Source organism: Caenorhabditis remanei, chromosome III, assembly GCF_010183535.1.
Source record: "Caenorhabditis remanei strain PX506 chromosome III, whole genome shotgun sequence".
Classification (NCBI taxonomy): domain Eukaryota; kingdom Metazoa; phylum Nematoda; class Chromadorea; order Rhabditida; family Rhabditidae; genus Caenorhabditis; species Caenorhabditis remanei.
Window position 1 is genome coordinate 3,301,727 of NC_071330.1, and position 24,887 is coordinate 3,326,613.

General features: G+C 39.0%; 7 protein-coding genes across 7 annotated transcripts; 5 read left to right on the forward strand and 2 right to left on the reverse strand.

Moving 5' to 3' along the window:
- Positions 1-8,619: 8,619 nt before the first annotated feature.
- GCK72_008810 (uncharacterized protein) lies at positions 8,620-9,085 on the forward strand (the record flags this gene model as incomplete). Its single annotated transcript, XM_053727055.1, has 3 exons — positions 8,620-8,661; positions 8,711-8,921; positions 8,970-9,085. 3 exons carry the CDS (start codon positions 8,620-8,622, stop codon positions 9,083-9,085), a joined length of 369 nt encoding a protein of 122 aa, XP_053586632.1.
- Positions 9,086-10,046: 961 nt separating this feature from the next.
- Positions 10,047-10,447, forward strand: GCK72_008811 (uncharacterized protein; the record flags this gene model as incomplete). Its single annotated transcript, XM_053727056.1, has 3 exons — positions 10,047-10,058; positions 10,107-10,320; positions 10,407-10,447. 3 exons carry the CDS (start codon positions 10,047-10,049, stop codon positions 10,445-10,447), a joined length of 267 nt encoding a protein of 88 aa, XP_053586633.1.
- A 224-nt stretch (positions 10,448-10,671) lies between these two features.
- GCK72_008812 (uncharacterized protein) lies at positions 10,672-11,774 on the forward strand (the record flags this gene model as incomplete). The annotated part of the gene is made up of 3 exons (XM_053727057.1): positions 10,672-10,825; positions 11,480-11,542; positions 11,590-11,774. 3 exons carry the CDS (start codon positions 10,672-10,674, stop codon positions 11,772-11,774), a joined length of 402 nt encoding a protein of 133 aa, XP_053586634.1.
- Positions 11,775-12,127: 353 nt separating this feature from the next.
- Positions 12,128-12,511, forward strand: GCK72_008813 (uncharacterized protein; the record flags this gene model as incomplete). Its single annotated transcript, XM_053727058.1, has 3 exons — positions 12,128-12,142; positions 12,192-12,348; positions 12,393-12,511. 3 exons carry the CDS (start codon positions 12,128-12,130, stop codon positions 12,509-12,511), a joined length of 291 nt encoding a protein of 96 aa, XP_053586635.1.
- An 876-nt stretch (positions 12,512-13,387) lies between these two features.
- On the forward strand, positions 13,388-13,835 carry GCK72_008814 (uncharacterized protein; the record flags this gene model as incomplete). The annotated part of the gene is made up of 3 exons (XM_053727059.1): positions 13,388-13,393; positions 13,444-13,594; positions 13,648-13,835. The coding sequence occupies 3 exons, from the start codon at positions 13,388-13,390 to the stop codon at positions 13,833-13,835; spliced, it is 345 nt and encodes a 114-aa protein (XP_053586636.1).
- A 92-nt stretch (positions 13,836-13,927) lies between these two features.
- GCK72_008815 (uncharacterized protein) lies at positions 13,928-17,570 on the reverse strand (the record flags this gene model as incomplete). The annotated part of the gene is made up of 8 exons (XM_053727060.1): positions 13,928-13,991; positions 14,739-14,857; positions 14,900-15,130; positions 15,555-15,935; positions 16,466-16,588; positions 16,955-17,093; positions 17,208-17,306; positions 17,545-17,570. 8 exons carry the CDS (start codon positions 17,568-17,570, stop codon positions 13,928-13,930), a joined length of 1,182 nt encoding a protein of 393 aa, XP_053586637.1.
- A 6,739-nt stretch (positions 17,571-24,309) lies between these two features.
- Positions 24,310-24,606, reverse strand: GCK72_008816 (uncharacterized protein; the record flags this gene model as incomplete). The annotated part of the gene is made up of 1 exon (XM_053727061.1): positions 24,310-24,606. One exon carries the CDS (start codon positions 24,604-24,606, stop codon positions 24,310-24,312), a length of 297 nt encoding a protein of 98 aa, XP_053586638.1.
- Between the last annotated feature and the right edge of the window lie 281 nt (positions 24,607-24,887).

Below are 24,887 nucleotides of genomic sequence, written 5' to 3' on the forward strand. Positions count from 1 at the left end.
CCATATGTTTGTATGTAGTGTCAAGAACTGTTTGAGACCAAATACAAACATGCTCCGAGAGCCGACAGGAAGAGATCATGTCGAAAAAAAGAAAAGCAAAACATATTTAAACGATTGTAAACATTCAACTAAACCTCTATCAAGAGATGAGAAACACACACACACACATATTGTTGTTCTTGACCTGATCTATGAGAGGGTTGTCCCCTAGGGTTGCCACGGGGCTGGTGTCTGCTTTTGATGTCTTCTTTTTTCTTTCTATCGACGGAAAGTTTATCGACCAGCAAAATAATAGAAAGCAAAATCAGGGGACCACGTTAGTCGACCACCCCTCGCTAGGTACTTTTTGAAGGGAGCGTTCGCCAACTGCTCATCAGCTGTGATCTCTTAATTTTCGTTTTTTTTCTGAGATCTAGGGAATCTGGGTGGCGGGGAGCCGGGGCTAGATTGAAATCTAGTTGACCGCAAGGTGCAAGACCCGATGGGTCGGGTGTCCTAAACTAAGTGCCCTAGCTTCGAGCTTGCAGGGGTTAGGTCTAACATCTTAGCTCAGTTATGAGACAAATGATCATATAAGACGGTAGGTGTGATACCCCACCCAGCATAAAATTTCTATACATAAAATCCAGGTTTAACACTCCAGTACGTTGCCCTGAAAGTTAGTCTCTCACTGAACTCTGAATTACAAATTCCAGACAGATAGTTTACGGGTGACCTCTACTACGCCCATGCCGCATAGACTATGCCGCATAGTCTTAAAAAACCAAAACCCTCAAAAATTTGGGCGTTTCAGTCCCCTAGAGGCTCATGATGCAACAAGGTCACCTATCTAGAAAATGATGCAAACACAACAATAAACAAAAGTGTTTTATTTGTGATCTTCGTCTCATCTCTTTATTCTTATCAACCTAAATAGAGACAGGGTGCAGAAACCAGTTTCTGATCTTTAAAAGATATATATTTATTGACAGATTGATAACCCTTCGGCGGGGTGGGTGGGTAAAAACCTGTGGAAGGGTACAAAGTACAAAAACTACAGTGGTCCTTTTATCAGTCCCCACGGCAACTTTATCGGTAGAATAGTCTCCAATATTCTAGAAAGATCACGTAGAGACCAGTCCAGTTCGAAATCCAAAATACTATTCCTATTCCCCCTGGCTGCAAACGATAAGCTCCTTAACCTAGCAGATTTCGGGTTTTGGCTACGACGCCGTGTAAATCCTCTCGCCGTTTGGTCTCCGATCTCATGATAGTGTTCTTTTTGATCGTCTGAATCTGTCGAATCAAACCTCCAAACTTGGTGGTGAATCCGACAGCATGATGCAATAAATTAGATACCATCCACGTGGTCTTAGTCAACGTCTTCTAACTTTTTCCGCGCGGAATCTACATTTCCCTTATTGCCAACTGGGGGTAATGGTTATAAGAATACGAAATGTTTCGCAATCCTTCTCTTTTCCGCAACGTCGATTAACGCGGAGAGGACCGTGCGGCGCTTCCGCAAAAGGTCATATAGGAAGTGGCGGACCGGTTTAGTTCGGGTTCTTCCGGGGGGATGATGGACAAAAGAGGGAAGAGCTTGCTCACTTTCCTATCCAAATATTTGCTCTTTTTTTGGAACGAAGAAAGCCCAAAAAAAGTTTTTGGAAATCATGATACTTAGGCACAGCAGACTATACGTGAGTAATCATGTTAATGTGTGTGGTACAAAAGAAAAGTGTGTTTGTGTGTTCCAACGACAGACACAAAACACAGTCTTAAAGTGTATAGAGTGCAAAATTGGCAAAAATCGAAAATCGAAACATCTAGGTCTCCTTCTGATGTAGCTATGAATCCTAACTAGAACCATCAAGTTTCTAGCTTTCATTCAAAATATTGTATACTGGAAAATTTCTTTTTCGTTCCTATTTTTTCTTCCCCAGATTTTCAAAATTCGGGGAAGAAAAAGGTTTTCCGGATTTCGGTTTTTTTGAAATTTTCAAAACTTTTTTCCGAAATTCTTCTCTAAGTCTTTTCGCAGATTTTAGCCTTCCCTCCAGTCAACATTCCAACATTTGTCTACAAAACACAAAAAACAATTTCGTAGTACAACCGCATGAAGAGAATAAAAAACGGATTGTTTCGAGTCGAGTCGTAAATATGAAAAACTGTAGATCATCTCTCTCTCAGCTGTCACTGTTTTTTTGATCTATGATACTTTGTCAAAAAATAGGAGACACAGACATTTTGAGGGAGAAAGCTTCCCTCCTTTTTCAACCAGTTTGTCTATTTTCGGTCTATAACTGTGAGGTATTGAGGCAGCACACACATACAATACGCCAATGGCCTAAAACTTCTTTCTCAGCATCCTGTTTGCGGTCGTTGGTTGATGGTATTTAACATGGTTAAGTCACTATATACAAACACAACACAAAAACAGTCAATGTCTAGGAAGAAGATGGAGAAGAAACAGTGTGTGACTCCGCTCACTCGGATGGAGAGGTGATTGGTCACATGTGTTGATCTGATCGGAGAGGAGTGAAGAAGCACAGGAACACCATATGATTGGAAGGGTATTAGCATTTTTAGACACGAATGGTCAAGCTTTCCTCGAGACAGGGGAAATGTTTGTATAGTGGTGGGCAAAGAGGCATTTTTTCCATTTTTTCAGAGATGGTGACACAGATCTCGGGATGTTCCTTATGATTCTGGGAATTCTTTCAGGGACGTCATGAGCTTCCTTCTGGCAACCTTGGGTAGACTTTGGGAACTTATAGGCTACATGATTGATGATGGGGATACTACCAAGTGTAGCCCCCGCATCTCAGATCTGAGATCAAAAGTCGGCGGATTTCATAACCTCTAATCCTTACGCATACCCAGGTACCACTTATCCATCTCTCTCCGCCAAAAACCGTGTCTCCTCCTCCTTATTCAAATATGCGGGACCACCACCACCACGCGGGGATACTGTACGTAATATGTGTAATTAGGGGGGTGGTGGTGCGAAGAGATGGGTGGTTCGAGGAGGTGAGAATAAGAATAAAGAGACAGATGGGAAGCGGACAGGAGGAACATTTGAAAAGTAAGAATTGGAAGTCTTGAACTTTCCAGGGCTCTTTCTCAGAGCTCAATACTCTTATGGGCCGTAACCCTCCTAACATCATACTTGTCAAGGCCCGGAAAGTCCCGATGGACCATGTCGAAGGGCCGGCTTCAAAAAATGAACCGATTTTTTGAAATGTTTCACTTTTTCGCGAAAAATTTGAAATTTGAACTTTGGCGCCAAGTACCCGAACCTTGATTTTGCTGACATGGCCCGGTCCGGCTCTGCTCGGGGCTTGACAAGTATGCCTAACAACAATTATCACCTCTTCTTGCACACATAGCACACATTACCCCATCTAGGCACCCCACTGTCTTCTACTATCTGACCCGAATCTCCCGGAACTCCGGCACTTACATAATTACCCCCTGGGTGTCATATTAACAAAAAGTGGACCACCACCTGATGCACACCCAACTGATATTGCGTAACTCCGTATGCTAAGCCTGTTCGTCTTCAACGTCGGTTGTCAACGACACATTCAGCGAAGATGTTACGGTGGTTTTAGAATGGAGAGGAAAAGCGAAAGTAATTGGTCTTCAGAATACGACGAAGCTTGTCGGTCGTTTTGCAAATGCAGCAGCAGCAGACATTAGAATTGAATCGGTCTCTGTGTATGTGTGTGTGAGTGATTCAGAATCATCTACGTCATCAACCGTATTTGGCCGAATGCCAATTATTTATGGACCGGATTACCGTACGGTTTTTGTACTCTTCTGTCTCGCGGTCTCTATGTGCCTCTGCCTACGTCATCAGGTAGCGGGTCATACCGGGTGATGACGTAGAACTGGGTGTTGGGTGGGTCCAGATCAAATTTGAGTCATTCTTGGCGGTGTAAGGGTTGGTTTACGAGAAACGATGGTTTACGAGAAAAGCGGTCGGACTGATAAGATTATTGTGTGGCTCGGGGGCTGATAAGAGAATATTTCTTGCAAGAATGGCGCCATGATGGTCATGTTGATGGTTATGTACGATGATGATGATGATGATGATGATCGTGCGGAGCAGCATCAACACTTTTATGTGATGGCGCCATGATGTTAATCAGTCGGTTCCGGGAAAGAGAGTGAGAAATAATAAAAATGTTAGCATGAAGTTTCTGGAAGGGGGAATAGGGGAAGAATGTGCTTCTTACCATGGAACGTTTCGAAACCATATTATCTTTTTGGTTGAAGTTTGTCAAATGTAATTGAGATATGAAGTTGGAAAGGTTGAGTTTTTGAGCTAACTGTTGTGCAATTTGATCCAATTGTTCGACTGAGAAACATGGCAAGACTTTTACTCAGGACTTTTACTCAGGACTTTTACTCAGGACTTAGGAAACGTGACTCAAAATTTTTCTCAGGTTTCAAATCGTCCCGATTTCGGAAAGTTCCAAAAATCCTCGTATTCCCAAAACCTCACAACAATACCTATATTTTCAAATTTTCTACGTTTTTCGTTTCTGACCGCTGTGGTGGCTGGCGACGCGAATTCTTCTCACATGCGTCACTTTCCCCCCTATGCGTATTGTTTCATGCAGAAGCAGAGAGTGATGATTCATCGCATTTTCTTAAAAGGAGAAGGTCTCCGTTCGCTCCTCTCGTTTCCGCGCGGACATAATGATTTGATAATTGAGACGGAGATAGAGATAGTGATAGAGAGATATGTATTATGAAATTCTCAGGTACATTGGAATGCCGACAATGCAAAGAAGCTGGAGAGAGAGAAACATTTGAGTCACACAGAAAGAGAGAGAAAATAAAGAAAAACAGTAGGAGCCTCCCGTGGAGGGGAAGTATTAGTTTGTTTGAGAGATGATAAGAATAAAGAGAAACAAGCTCCCCTCCTACTCATTGAACCAATTCGACAATATCTAACTAGTTGGCTGGAACACACATACACATACAAAAGGGTGCTATGATTCATATAACGGGACTTTTAGTAAAGGTTTTATGACTCGCGGTAAGCTAGCAGGAAGTTATGCTGCGGGCAGAGAATTCATTTCACAAATTGGGGTCGTTTATAGGGGGTTGTTGAGTATGAAGGACGAAGAAGATTCTAGACTTGCTTGTAAACAAAAAGTTTTTCTTTTGAATTCTGCGCGGGATTCTATAAAAATTGAGGCTAGAGATGTACGTAAACAATTTCGGAACTTTCAGAAAACTTTGAGAGCGTACTATAAGTCCAAAAATTGTCTCGCAGCAACAATTGTTGTACAGTACATATATAGAAAAAATTTGGACCTACATTTTGATAGTTGACAATTTTTTCAAACGAGTCTTCCATAGAAAGTTGTGGTCCTGCGAAGTGGGCCTGTGTAATATTTGCACCAGGTGCCTACTGCAACATCTTCTTAGGGAAAGCCCGTACAAAAAAGTTGTCAACTATAAAAATGTAGCTCTTGGTTTGTTCTATACACCCTGCAAAAATTAAGTCTATCGGACAGTCTATGACTCCATAGCGTTCTCTCGAACACAAGAGTCGCCCAGTTCGCATGTGGCGGGGTACCCCCACTCAATTGTGGTATAACTGCTTATGGAGAGCCCGTACAAAAAAGTTGTCAACTACAAAAGTGTAGCTCTTGACTTGTTCTGTACAGCTGGAAAAAATCAAAACCATGGGACAGCCTCCGACTCCGTGACATGAACTTAAAGACAGGAGTTTTGACGTGCCAAAATCAACACACTGTCAATTAACGTCTCGACAATAGAACCTTCTAGATCTTCCATACCAGAGATCTTTCCGAATTTCAGAACCAAATTGAGCGAAATCGAAAAAAAAAACAAAAATGTTGCACCCGGTGTAAACGTCAAACACCGCTCCGAACAACATCACCGGCCGACTATCGTTCTTCAGTTTTATTACGCAAACTCAACTTTATCTCCAGAAAGTTTTTTCCCGAAATGTTCAAGTTTAATGATCGACCTTCATATCGATCATCATCACTGATCAGAAATATGTTTTTCGACTTATTTATTGGTTGACCTAGATTCAGAACTGCAGACATGTTTAAGGCTGGGGGGACCTAGACCTAAATGATAATTGCCTACGTTATTGGGTTGTTGTGGTCGAAAAGACAATTGTTGTTTACAGTCATTTGGTTTTTTGTAGTTTCGCCTTTCACAAAGACTTTTAGACTTAAAGGTCAAGGTACTTGATCTTTGACGATATTGTTCTTTTGCTGGCGAGGTGTAGACATAGTATATTTGCTAAAGGGTTATCAGCTCATTCATTTAATTGAATTGAAATGAAAGAATGTTCGTCAGATTCAAAAGTTCGGATTCCATGTTGTAGGTGACTATTTACCAACTAGCAAATCATTGGTATTACAGATTCGAATTCGAATTGTAGTCAAATGTAGATTCACTCTTCGGCAGATTGTAATGTCTTATTCGCTAGATATCGCAGCAGTGTGAGAAGTTTTTTTCTGACATGAGGGATGCGTTCTTTGGTTGATTTGATTTGCAATAAATAAAAGGTTGGGCGGTGGGAAAATTTGGAAGAGGGGAGGGGGTGTAAAGATTTCTTAAAGGGAAATCTATACGGTTGAAAAGCGAAATTCACGAGGATTCGAAATATGTCCTCAAATTTGGCTAAGAGCAAAATGAGCAGAGTTACGGGACTTCAAAGTCCAGGACGTTTCAAAACTGAGAAAGTTTGAAGCCCGGACATTTCAAACCTGGACGGACATCTCGCAACCAGAAATTTTAAAACTGAGGCATTTAGAAACTTTTCCAAAACCATCCCGTTTGGAAACCGGAAAAAAAGGGTTAAAAAATCATAACTTGTCACGGTGCCAGCCAACTTTTAAAAACCGTTTCCCTTCCACGTGGCCCTCTTTATTTCTATTATTCTATTAAAAAATAACATTGCGAAACTTATTGTTATCATTATTTCCGGTCAGTCGTGTAAACATACTTGCCCTAGTGTCGAACATGAAATACAAGCAAAACAATAAAAAACACATAGTCACAAACCATACGTTCCCCTTTTTTTCTTATCACAATGAACTTTATCAAGAAAAGACGCGAGTCCTGACGAATCTTGATGTAATTTCATGTAATTTCGAAATATTTCAAAAAAAGACGTTTTCTTAATTTGCTCTTTTCTCTAAAATGGGCAATTGCACATTCTCAACTAGTACAAAAGAGTGGGGACTGAAAGTTTTCCGAGGAAGAGGAAAACTAGGGATACTGTAGGGGTACTGTATTGGTACTGTAGGAGTACTGTAGGATTATTGTGCGGGCACTATTGAGGTACTGTAGAGGTACTGTAGGGATACTGTAGAATACTGTAGAGATACTGTAGAGTACAAAAGCCCCAAATTCCAAAAAAGGAAACCGAAACACACCTGAAAAACGTCCAACTTATTCTGCTCCTTCTTTATCACCGCTTCAAGTGTGAAATGGAACGCGGCGACACTTCGAGCCTCACGACGACTGGATTGCAGCATTGGGAGAAGTCTGAAACAAACATTTTTGAAATATTTTAGTGATGAATGACTTGTTCCTTTCTCTTATCAGTGGTTTGGTAACCCACATGTTTGTTAAAAAATGAAAAATAAGAGCAATTTCAGCACGTATCACTTGATTATAATATGTGCAATGTAACTCACTTTTCCAACCATTCCTTTGGTCTTCCTTGTGCATATTTATGATGCTCAACTGCAAATGTCGCTGGGTCATGAATTTGCAAGAATGGCTCCACTAGCTTCAATGTTCCAGATTTGATAACAGCTGGCTCGAATTCTTTGACACTTGCAATAGTGCAGACTGCCAAACATGCATAGTATCGTGTCACATCGTCTGATTGACTGGCCAAGAAGAATAACCAATCTGGAACTTTCTTCTGGATAATCTTCTTTTTTCCCTCGAAACATGAGTAGAGAGCGAGGTTGGCGAGTCCGAGAGCAGCGTGGCGGAGTATGTCAGGGCAACCGGTGGCACGTTTGAAGGTCAGGATGATGTGCTCGATGACGTCAGATTCGATGAGGCTGGAAAAATGAATAGAATAATAGATAGGCCGGAATCGAATAAAACCTAGCCAAATTTAGACTTATTTTTCTCAAATAGCAGACCTCGAGGGCGAAAAGTGAGTATATATTTGAAATCAGCGTGGTTTAAGCTTTCCAGAAAATTTTCTCCGACTTTTTTTTGGAGAATCGGATGATTTCGGAGATTGTTAAAAAATTTCCGAAAATGTTTCTAAAACGGGTTTTTTGTAGGAATTTTCAGAATTCACAAAGCTTTCACCAGTAAAAATACAACAAAAACAGAGTTTTGAGTGTCGTGGATTATCCGAAATTTTCCGAAATCTCCGATTTTTTTTTCGGAGAATCGGATAAGTCGGATATCCGATTCTCCGACTCCTCCCAAGCCTGTATATGACACATCCCATTTTTTCTTCACTGACTTCATGACCTCCCCTAGTGAACCCCGTGTTCCTATGAACTACTCCCAAAAGTGCAGTGGCACAGGACGACAATGTCATTGGAGAAGGGCAAGTAAACCCTCTAAAATTTCAGTTAGAAGTTTCTCGAGCTCTCAAGTACAATGTCTGCGGAAGCGACAACGTTATACCCTCCATACGCTGATGTATGTTTTCATAAAACCGTTATGTACAAATCCCTTTTTCTTTCTTCAGTGTAGAAACGAGAATGGCCTAGTGCGTTGCAGATGGACTTCATGGTACACGACTAGGTGGCTTGTGACTGGAACTTATGAACCTTCTTCCGGCGGCGGGTTCCTCCTAATAATTATACTTGGTTCGGTTATCTGTTGTTTGGTGATTGCTGGAATTATCGTCGCTGCTGTTTTGATGACGCGTAAACCAGCTCAACCAATTATTATTCAGTGTAAGCTAGAGTACATTTTGAAAAGTTCCAGACTGATTTAAATTCTAGCTAACAGTGCAAGCGCTCCGAGGAAAAGACGTTCACGAGATAGTAGAATGAGTGGAAAAAGCGGAAGAAGTAGCTTGAAGTCTGGAGGAGAGGTTGATCCGGGAGTCGGTGCCTAACTTGATGAACTCTACTTGGTTGACATTAATTACTAGTAAATGATAAATTTGTTTTAGTGGTAAATGATTAGTGGTTAGCTGAGAAAGACCAAAGTTGAGCACGAGTCACCAAGTCACAGAAGGTCGGAAAAATTCAATTTTTCTAGAAATTGCAGATCTAACCTGGTTCTCTACTTTAGCAGTTTACAACTTTTTATTGCTGAGCCTCCATGAGCAGATATACGAGGTAGAAGAACTTAGGGTGAGAACTTACACCTCACGACTTTAAAAGACCAAAACTTTCTGGCGAAGGTTCGTACAAAAAAGTTGCCAACTACAAAAATAGAGATTTAGGTTTGATCTACACATTCAACAGAAATTTGAATTGTGAGATCTATAGCTTTCACCTAGCGTTACACCTAACGCTGAAAATGAGACACAATGAGACACCCCTCGTTTCTGTACCGCCTGACCACTATTTCAAAGTTCACTAAACCAGTTCAATCAGCGAAAGTACCACAATATTTTTTTCTAAACATTATCCCCCCAAATGACTACCGTAAGCCAAGCCGCTGCTATCGGAATCCTTCTACTCATTATCTTTGGTGCAATCTGTTGTTGTGTAATCGGAATCGGTATTCTGGCTACTGTATATTTAGTTACTCGGAAAAAGGATCAGCCAGTGGTTATGCAGGGTAACAGCGAATTCTATTCAAAAACAAAAAAAAAATTTCGAAAATTTTCAGCAGGTGCTCCAGCTCAATCCGTTTCAACTCCAATTATTATTCGTCAAGTTTAAACTTCATCGGATCAAAATTAAACTATTTTTTCCTAGATTTTTTTCTAATAAAATTTTTAAATTTATATACAAAAAACTTTGCTCTCATAGTCCGGTCAATGGGAAAAGTTCACTAAACCAGCGCAGGAATTGGCAAGAAAAGCCGCATATCATTACTCTCAGCAAGACTAAAATCCACGACAAATGGCTTATAATGTGAGTTGTTTTTAGCAACTGCGCTCTACCGCACAAGAGTTCTTTCAGTGTGTCACCAACAATGGAGCCAGAGTTTGTACGTGGACGACATCTGAATTCTCTACAACTACCAAAGAATCGGCTACACTCAATAATACGGCATTGGGGCTTCTGTTTTTCATGATTGTCGGTGGAATATGCGTTTGTTTGAGTATCATTGGTGCTGTTGTGGCTGTTGTGATGATGCGGAATAGAACAACATCTCAGCCGGTGATTATGCAAGGTAAGAGATGTCAGTGCAAGCGCGCTCTATCGGAATTCAAAAGTTCGGTGGAGCGCGGTTGCGAAAAAACTAAATTTAAATTCCAGGCGGTGCTGCTCCAACTCCGGTCATCGTTCAGCAAGTTTAAACCATCGAAATTTACTTGTTTGTTTTTAATTAATTGATAATTAATAAATATTTTTCCCACTACAGCCAGCTACCTCAAAAAAAACAGTCGAAAATTGGTTTGTGTAGATTTTGTGTAGATTTACGAACCAGACCAGTTCACCAAACCAGGGTGCCTACCCCATGGAGCTAAACCAAAACCATCTACCCAATCAGTGCAGATTTATCAACAAAAAAATCTCAAAAATGGTCAAATCCACGACTCTGGATGTAACCATCGGTGCCGTCTTCATCGTTTTCATTATCATCGGAGCGATTTGTTGCTGTTTGAGCTTTATTGGAGGACTCGTGGCAATTATAATGTGTAATAAGAATAAGAGTAATCAGCAACCAGTTCAGGGTAAGTGAGATTTTGGGAAAATTTGAAAAATTTGGATGGTTTTCAGCAGCTCCGTCAGCTATGAGCAGTCCGATCATTATTCATCAAGTGTAGATCAAAATGGAATGTGATACCTTACTTGATAAAATTTTTAATAAATGTTTAGTTTTTCTATATCGCAGTCAACTATGCAAATGCGCTCCATTGTTAAAACCAAGGTCTATTATTAGCACATGATATGCTACGAGCGCTCCACCGAAATCGCAGTTTTCTTCAGTAGAACGCGTTTGAAACAGCACAAGATCCACAAATGCGTTCTACCGTAACTGATAAAAACTTCGAGACAAACAGATATTGGTGGGATTTCAGTAGAGCGCGTTTGAACCATTTCAAAAATCTTTCCAAAAGTGACGTGTCAACTCTCAAAGGTTACTGTACTATCAAAAGTTCCCCCAGGTTTCCGGAACCGGCTCACTACAGAGGCTAGAAGAGGCTAAATTTCACTTTTTTTCATTCAAGTTAAAAGTTGTTAGCAAGAATGGCGGTAAGTTGTTTCTTTCTGACAAAAGTTTCTAAAATCTTTCTCGCAGAAAACATCGACTGTTTTGACTTATTGGGGAGTAGCGGCCCTTTGGCTATTTATATGTATAGGAATTTGCTGTTGTCTCAGTTCAGTTACCGCAATTGTTATGATTTTCGTGTGTCATCGAAAAGATGATCAACCGGTTATTGTCAATGGTAAGACACTCGAATTTTGAGTACAAATTGGATAAAGGAAATTTCAGCCAACGGCCCTGCACCTGCACCAAGTCCAGTAGTGATTCATAAGGCTGCTCCAAAGAAGAAAAAGGGGAAAACTACTACAAGTACTGGCGGGACGACTGGAAAAAGTGGAATGAGCACTGCAGCGTCTACTGTGAAACCAGCTAAGACCGGTGATGACGATGAGGATCCGGGACTTGGTGCATAACTCGTTTTTGTGTTTTATTTTAATTGGAGAAATAAACGTTTTCGTGAAAATGGCTTTATAGCGCAGGTCTAGGCTAGGGCAAATGGCTTGAGTTGGAAAAGTTGGTATTCAAATTTCGAAGTGCGTTCTAGACAAATTGTCCATTGATTCCTCAAAATCATTATTACAACCGCGCTCTACCGAAATTGAGAAAACCGAGATCCCCAGAAAAAGAGATATTTCTCACGGATGTTTCAGTAGCTCTACCGAAAAATTGAAAATTGGGGGTGACCTAACCTAGGATAGGGCACCAAACCGTGTTAGACAACTTCAGTTTGGTTTTTTTTTCAATTTCGAATAATTGAATAGCTAAGATGGTAAACAAGACGGTAAGTTCCTTCCTCAAACAATTCCAAATCTCAAAAAAACCTTTTTCAGCCATCCTCATCTACAATAGACATAAAAGCGGCCACTAACACTCTAATCCTCGTCATCTGTGTGTCAATTGGATTGTGCTGTCTGATTAGTTTCGTTGCAATTCTTATCACAGTTCTCATTACTCGAAAAAAGAAACCTCAACCAGTTGCTAAGAATAGTAAGAACGATAAAGATTGAAAAGTATAAATTTGATATTTCTAGGTTCACCAGGCTCTATCATGGTTAGAAGTCCAGTGGAAGCTCGTAACTCAGTTGAAAAAATGAATAATGGAATAAGTTCAGGAGCACCAAAAGGAGAAGAGGAGGGGATTGGTGCATGAATACATTCTAATAAAGATTTGTAATCAATTCAAGATTTTTTGGGGTAATTTCTGTCTGAACAGAATTGAAAAAAATAGACTCTTCTCCAGAAATTCGATTGTAATAGAGCGCATTACTCAAGTGAAAATGACCAACTTTGAGTTCTTCTAACTCTGTCTCTTATTGTCACACAAACTCAATTTTTAATTTGGTTTGTAGATCAATTCTAGGGCTTCATTTTTGTAGTTGACAACTTTTTTGTACGTGCACTCCCTAGCATGTTACATATCGAAAAAGCAATTTCTCACTCAAATTGACCATTTTCAGTTCAAAATAGTGGTTAATGAGCTTAAAATGACCATAACTCTCTAGGGAGTGTCCGTACAAAAAAGTTGTCAGCTACAAAAATGAACCCCTAGATTTTATCTATAAGACTAATTAATAATCGGAAACATGTGACAATAAATGGCTTTGTGACACCTTCTCAAAGTGAGACACTTTCAACTAAAAACTGCAAGTGTCACAATTTTTATGGTGAATACTGTACCTTGTGGGTTTGGTTGTAAAAGTTTAGTTTTTTTTTTTTCAAAATTACCACTAAACCTTCTATTAGCACGTCACGTTTCTGACTACCGCGCTCTACCGAACCCGAAGAAAATAGTGTGGAAAATTGAGAGACTTAGTGAAAAATTACATTTTTCAAGGGAATTTTGGTAGAGCGCAGTTGTATGAACTGTGCCGAGCTAATAGATTTCAATAATTTAAACTTTCTTTTTTCCAAACATTTCCTTAAAACTTGTGAACTCTCTATACTTCAAGATGACCGGTACACACTAGGCTATTGAACCATGCTGCCGATTTTCGATTGAAAAATTTCAATCCTCAACAACATCAATATGGTAGTAAGTTTTTCTGCAAAAAAATTCGCTCTACTTATAATTTTTCTTTTCAGAAGTCCTCAACAATTAGTAAAGAGGCGTGGGCTGCTGCTAATTTGATTGTATGGATCTCAATAATAACTGGAGTATGCTGTTGTCTCAGTATTATTGCGATCATTGTTGCGGTTATTCTGAATCGGAGAGAGCGTCAAACGATTGTTGTTGGTTTGTGATCTACTGAGATACTAGGTAAAGTAAACTCAAGTAAAATTTTTCAGCCGGGAGCCCTGCACAGGCACCAAGTCCAGTAGTGATTCATAAAGCTGCTCCAAAGAAGAAAAAGGGGAAAACTACGACAAGTACTGGCGGGACAACTGGAAAAAGTGGAATGAGCACAGCGGCGTCTACTGTGAAACCAGCTAATAAGACCGGTGATGATGATGAAGATCCAGGACTTGGTGCATAACTCGATTTTTCATTTAAAAGTTTTTAAATTAATTTTTTTTAGTAGAAATAAATGTTTTTGTGAAAATGACTTTGTAGTTCTATAGCGCAGGTCTAGGCTGGGGCAAATGGCTTGAGTTTGAAAAGTTGGTATTCAGAATTCGAAGAGAGATTCGTTCTACACAAATTGACCTAGGAGTCCTAAACATGGCGGTCACGGTAAGTTACAACCACGGTTTTTACAATGGCGCTCTACCGAAGAAACCCAGAAGAGACATTTCTCACGGTTGTTTCAGTAGAGCGCAGTTGCTAAAGCCGTGACGTGCTAGTAAGTACGTACTGTGAAAATATAAAGTTTCGACAAGAATATTCAAAAAAAATTTCGCTGGCGGGAATGCCAGTGCGGCAGGGGATCGTGGGCGGAGCTTAAACTGCAAGCGCCGCGGATAAAATTCCAGCTGATTTTTTAACGAGCAACATTGCATTTCAAGGTAAACTCGTATTTCAATCGTTGTTTTCAACTTTTTTCAGTATAACTGAATTTTTCATGTTTAATTGACACAAACCCAAATTTATCTAAAAATTCAATGTTGATCGTTAAAAAATCTTGCAGTTTAAGCTCCGCCCACTATCCCCTGCCGTACTTGTGTTTCAGCCCGCGAAATTGTTGTTGAAAATTATTGTCAAAACTTTGCTTTTTCACAATAATGCAGTGATATCGTTGCCAGGTTGGATTCTTGCTTTTCTTCATTATCGGACCAATTACTATCTCTTGTTGCCTAATCGGAGGAGCCATCGCCCTCTACTTTATGCGGAGAAGAAACGATCAACCGATTATTGTGACTAATACGAATCCTCAACAACCAGTTATTGTTGCGAGTTGATAATTTATCAATAAAATAATTATAAATAAAATATAACTAACCTCAACGAAACCGCGTTACTGTGCTGGAATAGACTCTCCATCAAACTCAAGCTAAGCCTCTGTTGATCTGGTGTCTTTGTCAGCTTCATCGCAACTGTCATTATCTTTTTCACGTAGTTCTAAAACATACATTTGAAGTACGCCCCATTGCTAAGACTCACCTTGTTCACAACAAAGTCTCGATTCGCACTACTCATACATTCCTCCAATACTTTTCCACAAGATAGCTTCACTTGATCACAAGACGTTGAAGTTGTACTCGTAAACATTTTAATGAGTTTATCGAAATAGTCTCGATCCCGAAGATAATCACAGAGGGCGTTGGCCAAGTCAGACGACACTTTCGGTGTGGTCCAAGCCTTTTTCATCACTTTTATGCTTATTGTGCAGCCCTGGAATGCATTTTACGTATCTACAGTCTTGTCTTGGTATCCCTGATTGACCCACAAAGAAAATTTTGCATGGACTATACAGATCAAAAGTAAAGCTCCATTTTTGTAGTTGACACCTTTTTTATACGGGCACTCCCTAAAGAGTTATGGTAATTTTAAGACAACAACATTATTTTACACTGAAATTGGTCGATTTGAGGGAGAAATTTATTTTTCGATGTGTAACTCTTTAGGGAGTGTCCGTACAAAAAAGTTGCCAACTTCAAATATGGAGTTCTACTATTGATCTGGACGATCCATTAAAATCCCACTTGGTGGCACAGTTAGTTTTACCATGACGCACTGTCAAAGTTGGGTATATTCAACTGAAAAAAGCAAAATATGATATCTTTTACTGTAAATTCCAGAAAGTCTGACTACTCACTTCAATAATTTTCTCATCAGTATTCTCGGCGATCAACTCGAATGCTCTATCCAAAAACGACTGATACTTTGAGAGTTTCGTCTTCAACGTATGCATCATTGCCACTTGTTCCGTATTCGACAGTTTCGTGATAACTGACGGATTCACGACCGAATCCTGTTGCATCAGAGCGAATCGGGTGGTACCTGATGTTGAGCGTTGATCTACCGGAGACAGCTCGTCCATATGGGTTTTCTCGGCGGCAGGGAGGTTGGCTCCAGCCGTTGATCCTTCTGATTTGAATCGCCGGTATTCGGAATCTTTTCGTTGTTGACCGTGCATTTCTTCTTCAGATCCGTTGCAAGGCGTGGAGAGACTTTGTTGTAGTCGGGATTCATTTATCTAGAAAAAATTGTAATGGTACTTAGAGGCTCCGCCCTCAATTCGAAAATTGGTTGTTGACAAAAAGTGGGCGGAGTCTAAACGCCATTTTACAGTACATCAGAGTTTTCGCAAATGCGCTCTACCAAGCTTGTTTTCTCAATTTCAGTAGAGCGCGGTTGTAAATACTAGAATTGCAACAGACCGGTCCGGCCCGGAAAAAAATGTTTCGAACATTTTTCGATTTTTTGGACAAAAAAATTCTTAGGAACGTTTCTTTGTAGGTTTTAAAGGGGTTTTGAAGAATACATTTTAGAAAAAATATGGAAAATTTTGAGAAAATAAAATTGTAGTGAGGAAAGCTCAAAAATTCAAACCCGAAAATTTGCAAGCCTGCTATTTTTCTGAATTTCAGTAGAGCGCAGTTGTAAAAACCGCTATGTACTAATACATTGGAAATATAATAACCGCGCTCCACCGAAAAACAAAATAGTCGATTTCTATGGAGCGAAGTTGCATGCAGTATGCACATAATTTCACAAAAAACTCACGAGATTAGACACTGAATGTGCAGGTGACATTCTTCCAGGTGCCAGAGGAGTCCCGTTTGACAGTATCGTAGGCGTACCTGTCCCGGAGGCGGGATAGATGTCTCCATTTATCGTTGGGGCGGGCTTAAATTTTTTTGATTTAAAGGGGGACACAGGTATTTCAAAAATTGAGATTTTTTGATATGGATCGACTCAGAATTTTGAAAAAAGAGAAAAGTCTCTTGGAGCCAAAATTCCGAGTCGGTCCATATCAAAAAATCTAAATTTTTGGAATATCGCTGTCCCTTTTAAGGATTTCGTGGGGCGTGAAACTTTCTGAAACACTTTCCACACGTTTTCACATCTGATATTGTTTAAAAAATCAACATTTTTAGACTCTAAATATTCAGAATTCCTTAGCTTCGCCTTTTTTGAAGCACAATTTTTTATTTTCAACAGATCTTTTCTCCTGATAACGCTAGATTTTAAATTGCTACCCCTCCAACCTACCTGTGTGGGGAAGGGCGGTGCAGACTTTGGTGGCAGGGGTACGGTAATCGAAGGAGGATCCACAGAAGAGGGTGACGGTGGAGAACTTGGACTGGAGAAATCATCGTCGTCTTCGATTTCGAAGAATGCGTCGTCAGTTCTGAAATAAATAGAAAGAGGTAATTAGTGTGTGTGTTAAAGATAATTGCAGGGCTGAATAGTCTGCTTTTCGTTTTTTTTTGTCTAATTGGTAGTTTCTCCAATTCCCGCCTACTTGATAATCAAATTGTGGATATTTCGAATTTTCTTGGGCGGCGATGTTCCAGTGGTGCCAACGCCGCCACGTTGGCCAGCAGTGGCGATCTCCAGGATTCTTGAATTTTGAAATTGAATTTCAGATTTTTCAAAAAAGAAAAAGAAGAAGAGAAAGTAATAAGTAAAAAGATGGGGAAGAGAAAAGAAAACAAGTCGAAAATAGCAAAAACGAGAATGAAAAAAGGGGGAAAAAGAGGAGAAAGAAAACGAGAAGGGTCCTCTTGTCCTCGCCCCTTCTCTCTGTTTTTCTCTCCTTATTTTCTCTCTCATTAGGCATTCATGAGCGGTGTACGTACGTAAAAAGAAGAAGAAGAAGAAGCATCAAGTAGATCCAATGAAGAAATTAAAAGAGAGACACAGGCAGTTCAAGTGGAACAAAAACAGGAGCATGGATGCACAATTTCGGGGATATTTAATCCAAATGTTTTCGCACCCCCATCCCCCCTCTTGCTCATCATCTCCTTCTCTCTCCCGGCTCTGGAAAAAGAAAATCTCCTATTGCGTGCCGCCGGAATCATGCCACTTTTGACGAAAGAGAAGAAGAAGAGAAGAAGAAATGAGTGTTTTGCTGCTTTTGATTCTAGTAGTCTTGTTAGAAGAGTAACCTATCATTTCTATGAACGCGTTTTTGTAGAAATTCATAAAATTTCAAAACTTGAACTTTTTTGTATTTTTCTTCTGGAAAATCAAGCATACTTGCAAACTCGCTCTAAACTCAATATTACGAGCAGTAAAATATACCAAAATGTAGATCTCAATAAGCTCAATGCAGGGATGTGAGGAACTAAACATTTTGGAAATTTCAGAAATCGGAACTTTTCCGATTTTTTCGGAAATTTCGGTTTTTAAAATTTTTCATAGTCAAAATCTATAAATATGCAGTAAAAACTAAACGTTCTGTAAATTTTGAAGGGGGAACCGTTCACGGTTCATTTTTATTCATCACGAAATGATTCGAAATTTCGGTAATTTCGGAACCAAAGTTTTTCCGAAAAAGCTTTTCGGACATTGGAAATTTTCGAAAGTTCCAAAAAAATCAAAATTTTCAGACGGAAAAAAGTTCCGAACAATGTCTGAGTGCCGAAAAACGCGAAAATGGCCAAAATAGCATTCTAGCTCATCCCACGGCACATTACCGATCTACCATCCGGCCTGTAGTAAGTCAGAGACATAGAACTCATTGTGATCTACATTTTGGCATAGTTGTCAAGGCCCGGGCCGGCCCGGCAAGGCCCGGCAAGGCCCGAAGGCCCGGGCCAGGCCGGGCCGGGCCGGTAGAAAATTTTCAAGGCCCGGCCCGGCCCGAAGGCCCGGCTTCAAAAAATGACCCTTTTTTTCCCAATTTTTTTTTCGAAATTTTTTCAATTTTTCATCGGAAATGTGACCATTTTTGACTATTTTTCAGAATTTCTTCTAATTCTGACTGATAGTCGAAAATTTGACTTTTTCGCGAAAAAATTCAAAAAAATTCAAAAAATTTGAAAAAATTTGAAAATTTGACTTTCGCGCCAATTTGCCCGGGCCTTCGGGCCGGGCCTTGACAACTATGCATTTTGGTATATTTTTCAGCTCATAGCGTTCTGCTGTTGGTCTGATTTGCAAGTATGATATCAAGCTTCTAGGAGAAAAAACAGACAAAAAATCCCCAATAAACTCTGTGAGGTCCCGAGTTCAACTTTTCCTAAAAATTTGTGTGAACACTAATCCGACCACAAAGATTTCAGTTGTGTAATCAGAATTATCTAAATCCTGCTAGGTACTGAGTTATTGCTCGACGAAGTGTACTATTTTTAGGCCTTGCCCTTGAAACTTAGAAGCGAGATCCCTGACGTTCCCTGATATCATTCAACTGATTATGATCTCAAATTTGGAATCTGCGTTATCAAGATACGTAGTGTTGTCTAAAACATGCGGCTAGGCTCCGTCCCTTCACCCAAAAGAACTCCGTGCTATGGTCAGCAAAATGTGGGCGAAGCTTCCTAACTAGAAAATATTTAAAGTTGACAATAGAAATTAACCCAGTTGGGGTTGGAGCAATAATGCACATTCTGAAACTCGAATTGTCAGTTTTCCATTGAAAATGCACAAATTTTAAGACAAAGTCTCTAATTGATCGCTCGCTTCAGTTTTTACAAAGCGTAGATCAAACCTAAGTCTTCATTTTTGTAGTTTACAACTGTTTTGTACGAGATCACCATAGACAGTTATAGTTCAAAGAAGTGAACCAGGTACTCGAGTACATTTATTTTAAGGAAACCGCTCTATGGCATACGGTAAGTTTTCAGTGGGACATTGCACAAAGAAGTGAGGCACTAATTAGATACATTTCTCAGCTCTTGGTCAGCACTGCACTCAAAAACTCTAAAATGGGACACTCTGCCGTCTGGAATTGAGAAAAAACTGAACGGTGATACTGTAGTACAGAAGACAAGACCTTACAAGTGTTCTTAAAATCTAAAATTTCCAGAAAACATACGTTAACAAAAAAAGTGATAAAAAACCGAGTCACTCCCTCCCTCCCTCACTTTTCTCCTTATATTGCGTTCACATAATTGCCGGTTATGGTGGGGGTGTTATCTTGACAACTTTTCTGCTATTCCAGATCAAATGATTTCACTTTTTCCTCATCACGACATCACTATATATTCGGTTGTACCTATTTTTGTGTTGCACATCAGATCGCGAAAAAAGTGACGATATCTTTTATAGATTTTCTGTTTTTTGAAAATATGTGAATCGTCATCTTTTGGATCCCGTAAGATATTTAGTTTAGTTTAGTCGTTGGAGGTAGAGATGTGTTGTTAGGAAGTGAAGCCTCAATTATATTATATTTGTATGCATGTGTATGCTTTAGTCGGTGGTTCAGAACACGGGAGATCCAAAAATGGGAAGAGAGAAGAAAGCCCCTCAAAAGTGTTAAAAAGGTCACTGAGTTTTGTTCTTCTTGTGAAATGAATGAAAATCTTTTGTGAAGATATATACTATAGGTCTTCTGGAATTGATGCTGAAATAGTTGTTGATCTTCTAGTAGACACCTCAGATTGTTAGAAAAATCGTATACCAGGTATTTAGGAGACTTGCTAATAATAATTCTGTCACTTTTAAAATGGTAGGAGAACTCAAAACTATGAAAATCACTAAAAAGGGAAGTCTTTGGAGACGCGGCTTTCAAACAATCTATAAATTTGGTTATAGATATTTTCGACGACGGGGAGTCCATTTCTGCACTCAAAACCTGCTAAATGTTTCTGCGAGCCGAATTATGAGCTCTCAAACTTTTCATATGGTTAAGCTGTTTCACATGGAATTCCAAATCAGCGAATGGTGTAAGCAAAGCGGTTTACCGTTTTCTTAACCATTTGAAACGTATGAGAGCTCATAACTTGGCTCACAGAGACATTTATACGGTTTTGACTGCAGAAATGGATTCTACGTAGTCGAAAGTACCTGTGACCAAATTTATAGATTAAAAAAATCAAGTTTATAAGAAATACTCGTTTTGATCAGACTCCGTATCGCCTACAAATGTCTTTGTTATCAGGGAGTCGCTACTCAGCAAATTTGATACACAAACAGACCGGATTTTTGGAAGTTTGAAACTGACACTGTTTTTTGTCTTGTTTGACTAGACTAGTCAGTCAAACAACGTGATGTGGGGTTCGAAATTTTCAGAAGATTTTTTTTGACAAACTCATCCGATTCTCTGAAAAACTGCCTCATTTTTAAGGTAGATATTATATGTCTTTTATAGCACTTTTAGGTAAAAAGTTGTGATTGGTCAAATTTGAAGAAGCATTTTTCACATTTTTACGGACCTCAAATGTTGAAAATCTCAGGGGTAACCGCCAAAAAACTCGAAAAATTTAAGCTTTTTGAAAAAAACTAGAAAACCTAGACTTGAATAATTGAAGTTTTTGTTTTTGAGTTTTTTTTAGCTTTTCACCTAAAAAGAAGAGTGACTAGTGATAGTGACTAGAAATCAGAAGATTTTAGACAAAAAACAAGACAATTAACATGAGAACAGACATAAATACATGTCAAAAATAGACGGCGAATTCTCAATTTTCCAATATTCCAACAAATTCATCGAGTTTTCCATTCCAAAAAGGACATGCCTGAATGCTCAAAACCATAAAAAAGTTGCTCCGCCATGAAATGTGTCTGCGTCTCCGAGAGTTTCAGTGCTATTTTTTGGAAAAAAGTCATTTCGCATAAAATGGTGTAGAGGGAAAGAAAATGAGAAGAATCGGTTCGGGGCGAGAGAGAGAGGGAATTGAAAAATGATGGAAAACAAATTATTTGAGGATTAGGCGCCGGAAATTGACGTCTTTTAAGATTTGTAACATGAAAAATGATTGAGAAAACGAGAAAATGAGTCTTTTGGCAAAAAATCGAAAAATGTAAATGTTTCGCCCAACACATAATGATTCTCGTTTGACGATTCTTCCACACGGATTAGACGCCAATGGATTAGTGCATTTCTACGAACGAAAATTGATGGTGGTGGTCGTTGTGAAGAGAGTATGTACCGCCCACTTTCTATTCAGAGGAAATGAATATTAAGGGATGGTCTTTGGTAGATCAGAAACTATTAAAGAGGGGAACAGGAAGGTACAGTAATGATGTCAACAGCAAGGTACAGACAAATGAGAATTCACAAAAAGTTTTCAGGGAACTGAAGGATAACTACAGTCGACCTCGTAGTTACTTAACAAAAACTGAAATTATTAATAGCGTTAAAAACAACTGCGCCCTACTGAAATCCTCAATTTCTCTCACTATCAGTTTCGGTAGAGCGCGGTTGTAAGGGGGGGGGGGGTCCTGTGCCAAATCTAAGTTACAAAAATTTTGGATTGACTACAAAAATTGAAAATCTGAAGAGTTCCGACAAAAAGAAAAATGGGACATCCGGAAAGTTGGACACACAGACAGGCAAATTTATTGGAATCCTGGATACCCGCCCATAAAACAGACAGGCAAAATAAGAAAATCAGAATTTACGCAAAATGAAAAATCTCGGACATCAGGAGATGTGGACACAAGGAAAGACATTTATCATGGGTGGAAAATTGTGAAAAACGAAATAAGGGCATCCCGACTAACAGACACAAGAACAGACTATTGGAAAAAACTGGCCATCTGGATATCAAGAGTCACAGACAGACATCTCAGCGTTGACTGAACTTTCGGAAAAAGCGAATTATCTCTTCCAAAATTTTTCGAGGTATTAGAGATCCTAGAAGTTACAGTAGGCTTCTGTGATTTTCAGAAAAAAACATTTACGTTAAAATTAAAATATATAATAGCTCGGTACAGTTCTAACAACTGCGCTTCACCGAAACCCCCTTGTAAAATGTATCTTTTTCTCTGAATCTCTCAATTTCGCATACAATTTTCATAGGTTTCGGTAGAGCGCAGTTGTAAAAAGTGTGGCGTGCTAATAGAAGAAAACTTCAGAATGGTAACAATACCAACAGATTTTGAAAAAATTCAATCCATGAAGGACAAAAGCCCAAAATAGGAACCAAGTTCTCTTTAAAAATGGAAAAAAGCAAATATGGGGAAGAAGAGAAGACGAGAACAAATAACACACCCGCGTTTTTAAATCACTCCAGTTGGATCTTTTTCAAAAAATTTGAATTTCAAATTACGTTCTCTCTCCTACTTTTTCTCCGTCAAACAGCTGTGTGGTTGACTGAAAAAAGAAGAGAAAAGGGAACGAAAATCTTTTGTTGTCGTACGTCAAGGTAAAGAGAAAACATTATTTATCATAAGGTGGGGCAGGCGAGAACGTATAATAACAAAAAGAGATGATACATACAGTCTGGAAAAGTATAAATATATCTATAGAGAGAGAGAAATTCCAGAAATTTCATTTCGGGGGCGGGGCAAAGAATTTCTCTTGTTTTTTCGAAAAACCAAATGAAAAATAGATTGTTTGCTTGGTCTGTACTTTTTATCAAAAGGTTGATTCACATCTTATAACACTTTTTTTTTCGAAAAGTTTAAGTTTATTTGAGTTTGAGTTTATATTTCAAATTTTTGTATCATTCACTAGAGTGATAGTATCAAAACTTGTATTTTGAGAGAACAATGTATTCAAAAACGGATGGAAAACTATTTTGCGACTATTTTGAACACTTGTAAGGAAGAGGAAGTGTGAAATAGTGTTTTTGGATGGTCACTTTACCGATTTTCTTTGGGAATTCGCATAAATGAGTATTCAAAGTAAAATTTGAAAAGTTTTATTACTGTCTAACTGTCCATTTCTTGAACTTTTCAAGATTCATTTTCAAAAAAAAGTGCTCTACAAACGAAATTTTTGAAAAATTGGAAACATTCTGAATATCTTACAATTTTTTGTAGTAAAACATCTTACTAACACACGTCAGATAATCGAAATTTCGTTCAAAAACGCAGATTTCCTACTGAAAACGCGTCAAATACGCCCCAGACGATAGATGAAACATGCAAATTCTCTTTTGTAAAATCGCGCCCAAGTCACGCCAGATATAGAAATTTCCCTCGAAAACCTTAATTTTTCACTAAAAACGCGCCAAAGACACGCCTGATCACCCAAAAGTCAGTTTTAGTTAGTTCTTGATGAATGAATAATTATAATGCAGTCCTGTTGCAAAGTTTCGAAAAAAAAAAGAAGGAAAAGTTGGACTTTTTTTGAAATTATATAAAGTGTTTAATGTTTTTTTAAATCCAAGTCGAAGTTTAATTTTGTTCGGTCTCCATAAAAAAGTGAATTTATCACAAAAATAAAATAATTTTTTAAAAATTGCATCCGTAATCTCATCAGAAATTATATATCCACATATGAATCGACGATACTACTAAATTTAGAAAAAAAAACTCAAGGAGCACTCGAAAAATCAGACATGTATAAAGCTGGAGTGTCTACAAAAGAAAACATAAATCAAGTATATCTTTTTAGACAATTCTTAAATATATTCTATAAAAACAGGGTGTGACTCAGAGTTTGTTGACCATAAAATGGTCAGACAGGCAGTTTTTTTTTAAACAATTGAAACCCAAAATATAAAATAAAAAACTCACGAAACAGTGCCATCATTATTCTCACTTTGCTCCTCCTCATTATGCAAAGCCATCAAATATCGATGCTGTACCTCGCGGAAATCAAAATCCTGAGATTGTAGCGGCGTGATCAGCTCATCATCCTTCCCATCCTCCGATGGTACAGTAGGCAGTGAATGGGCTTGAGAGATCTTAGGGAACCGACGCAACTCGCCACGTTTATTGTGATGACGATGGTTGCCAATGGTATTGTTATTATGGTTGCTTGTGATAGAGGGACTCGGTCTCGGTGGTTTTCGGTTTTGGTGGTGCATTGTAAGAAAGAAGACCAAAAAGGGGGACGGGCAGAGATAGAGATAGAGAGAGAGTTCTTCTCTTCCTATTTCTCTATACACTCCTATGTGTGTGTGTCCACAGTTTTTCGTTTTTCTCCACAAAAGACAGGTACAAATGGGGTGGAGTCTCTCTACGTGTGTCTTCTTCTTTGTGTCTAGTCACTCTTCATTTAACAACTTCTCTCTTTTCCTGCTTCTTCCTCCCCGCTCTTTTATGAGATGATAAGAGAGGTAATTTGAGGAAAGAGAGAGTACGATCC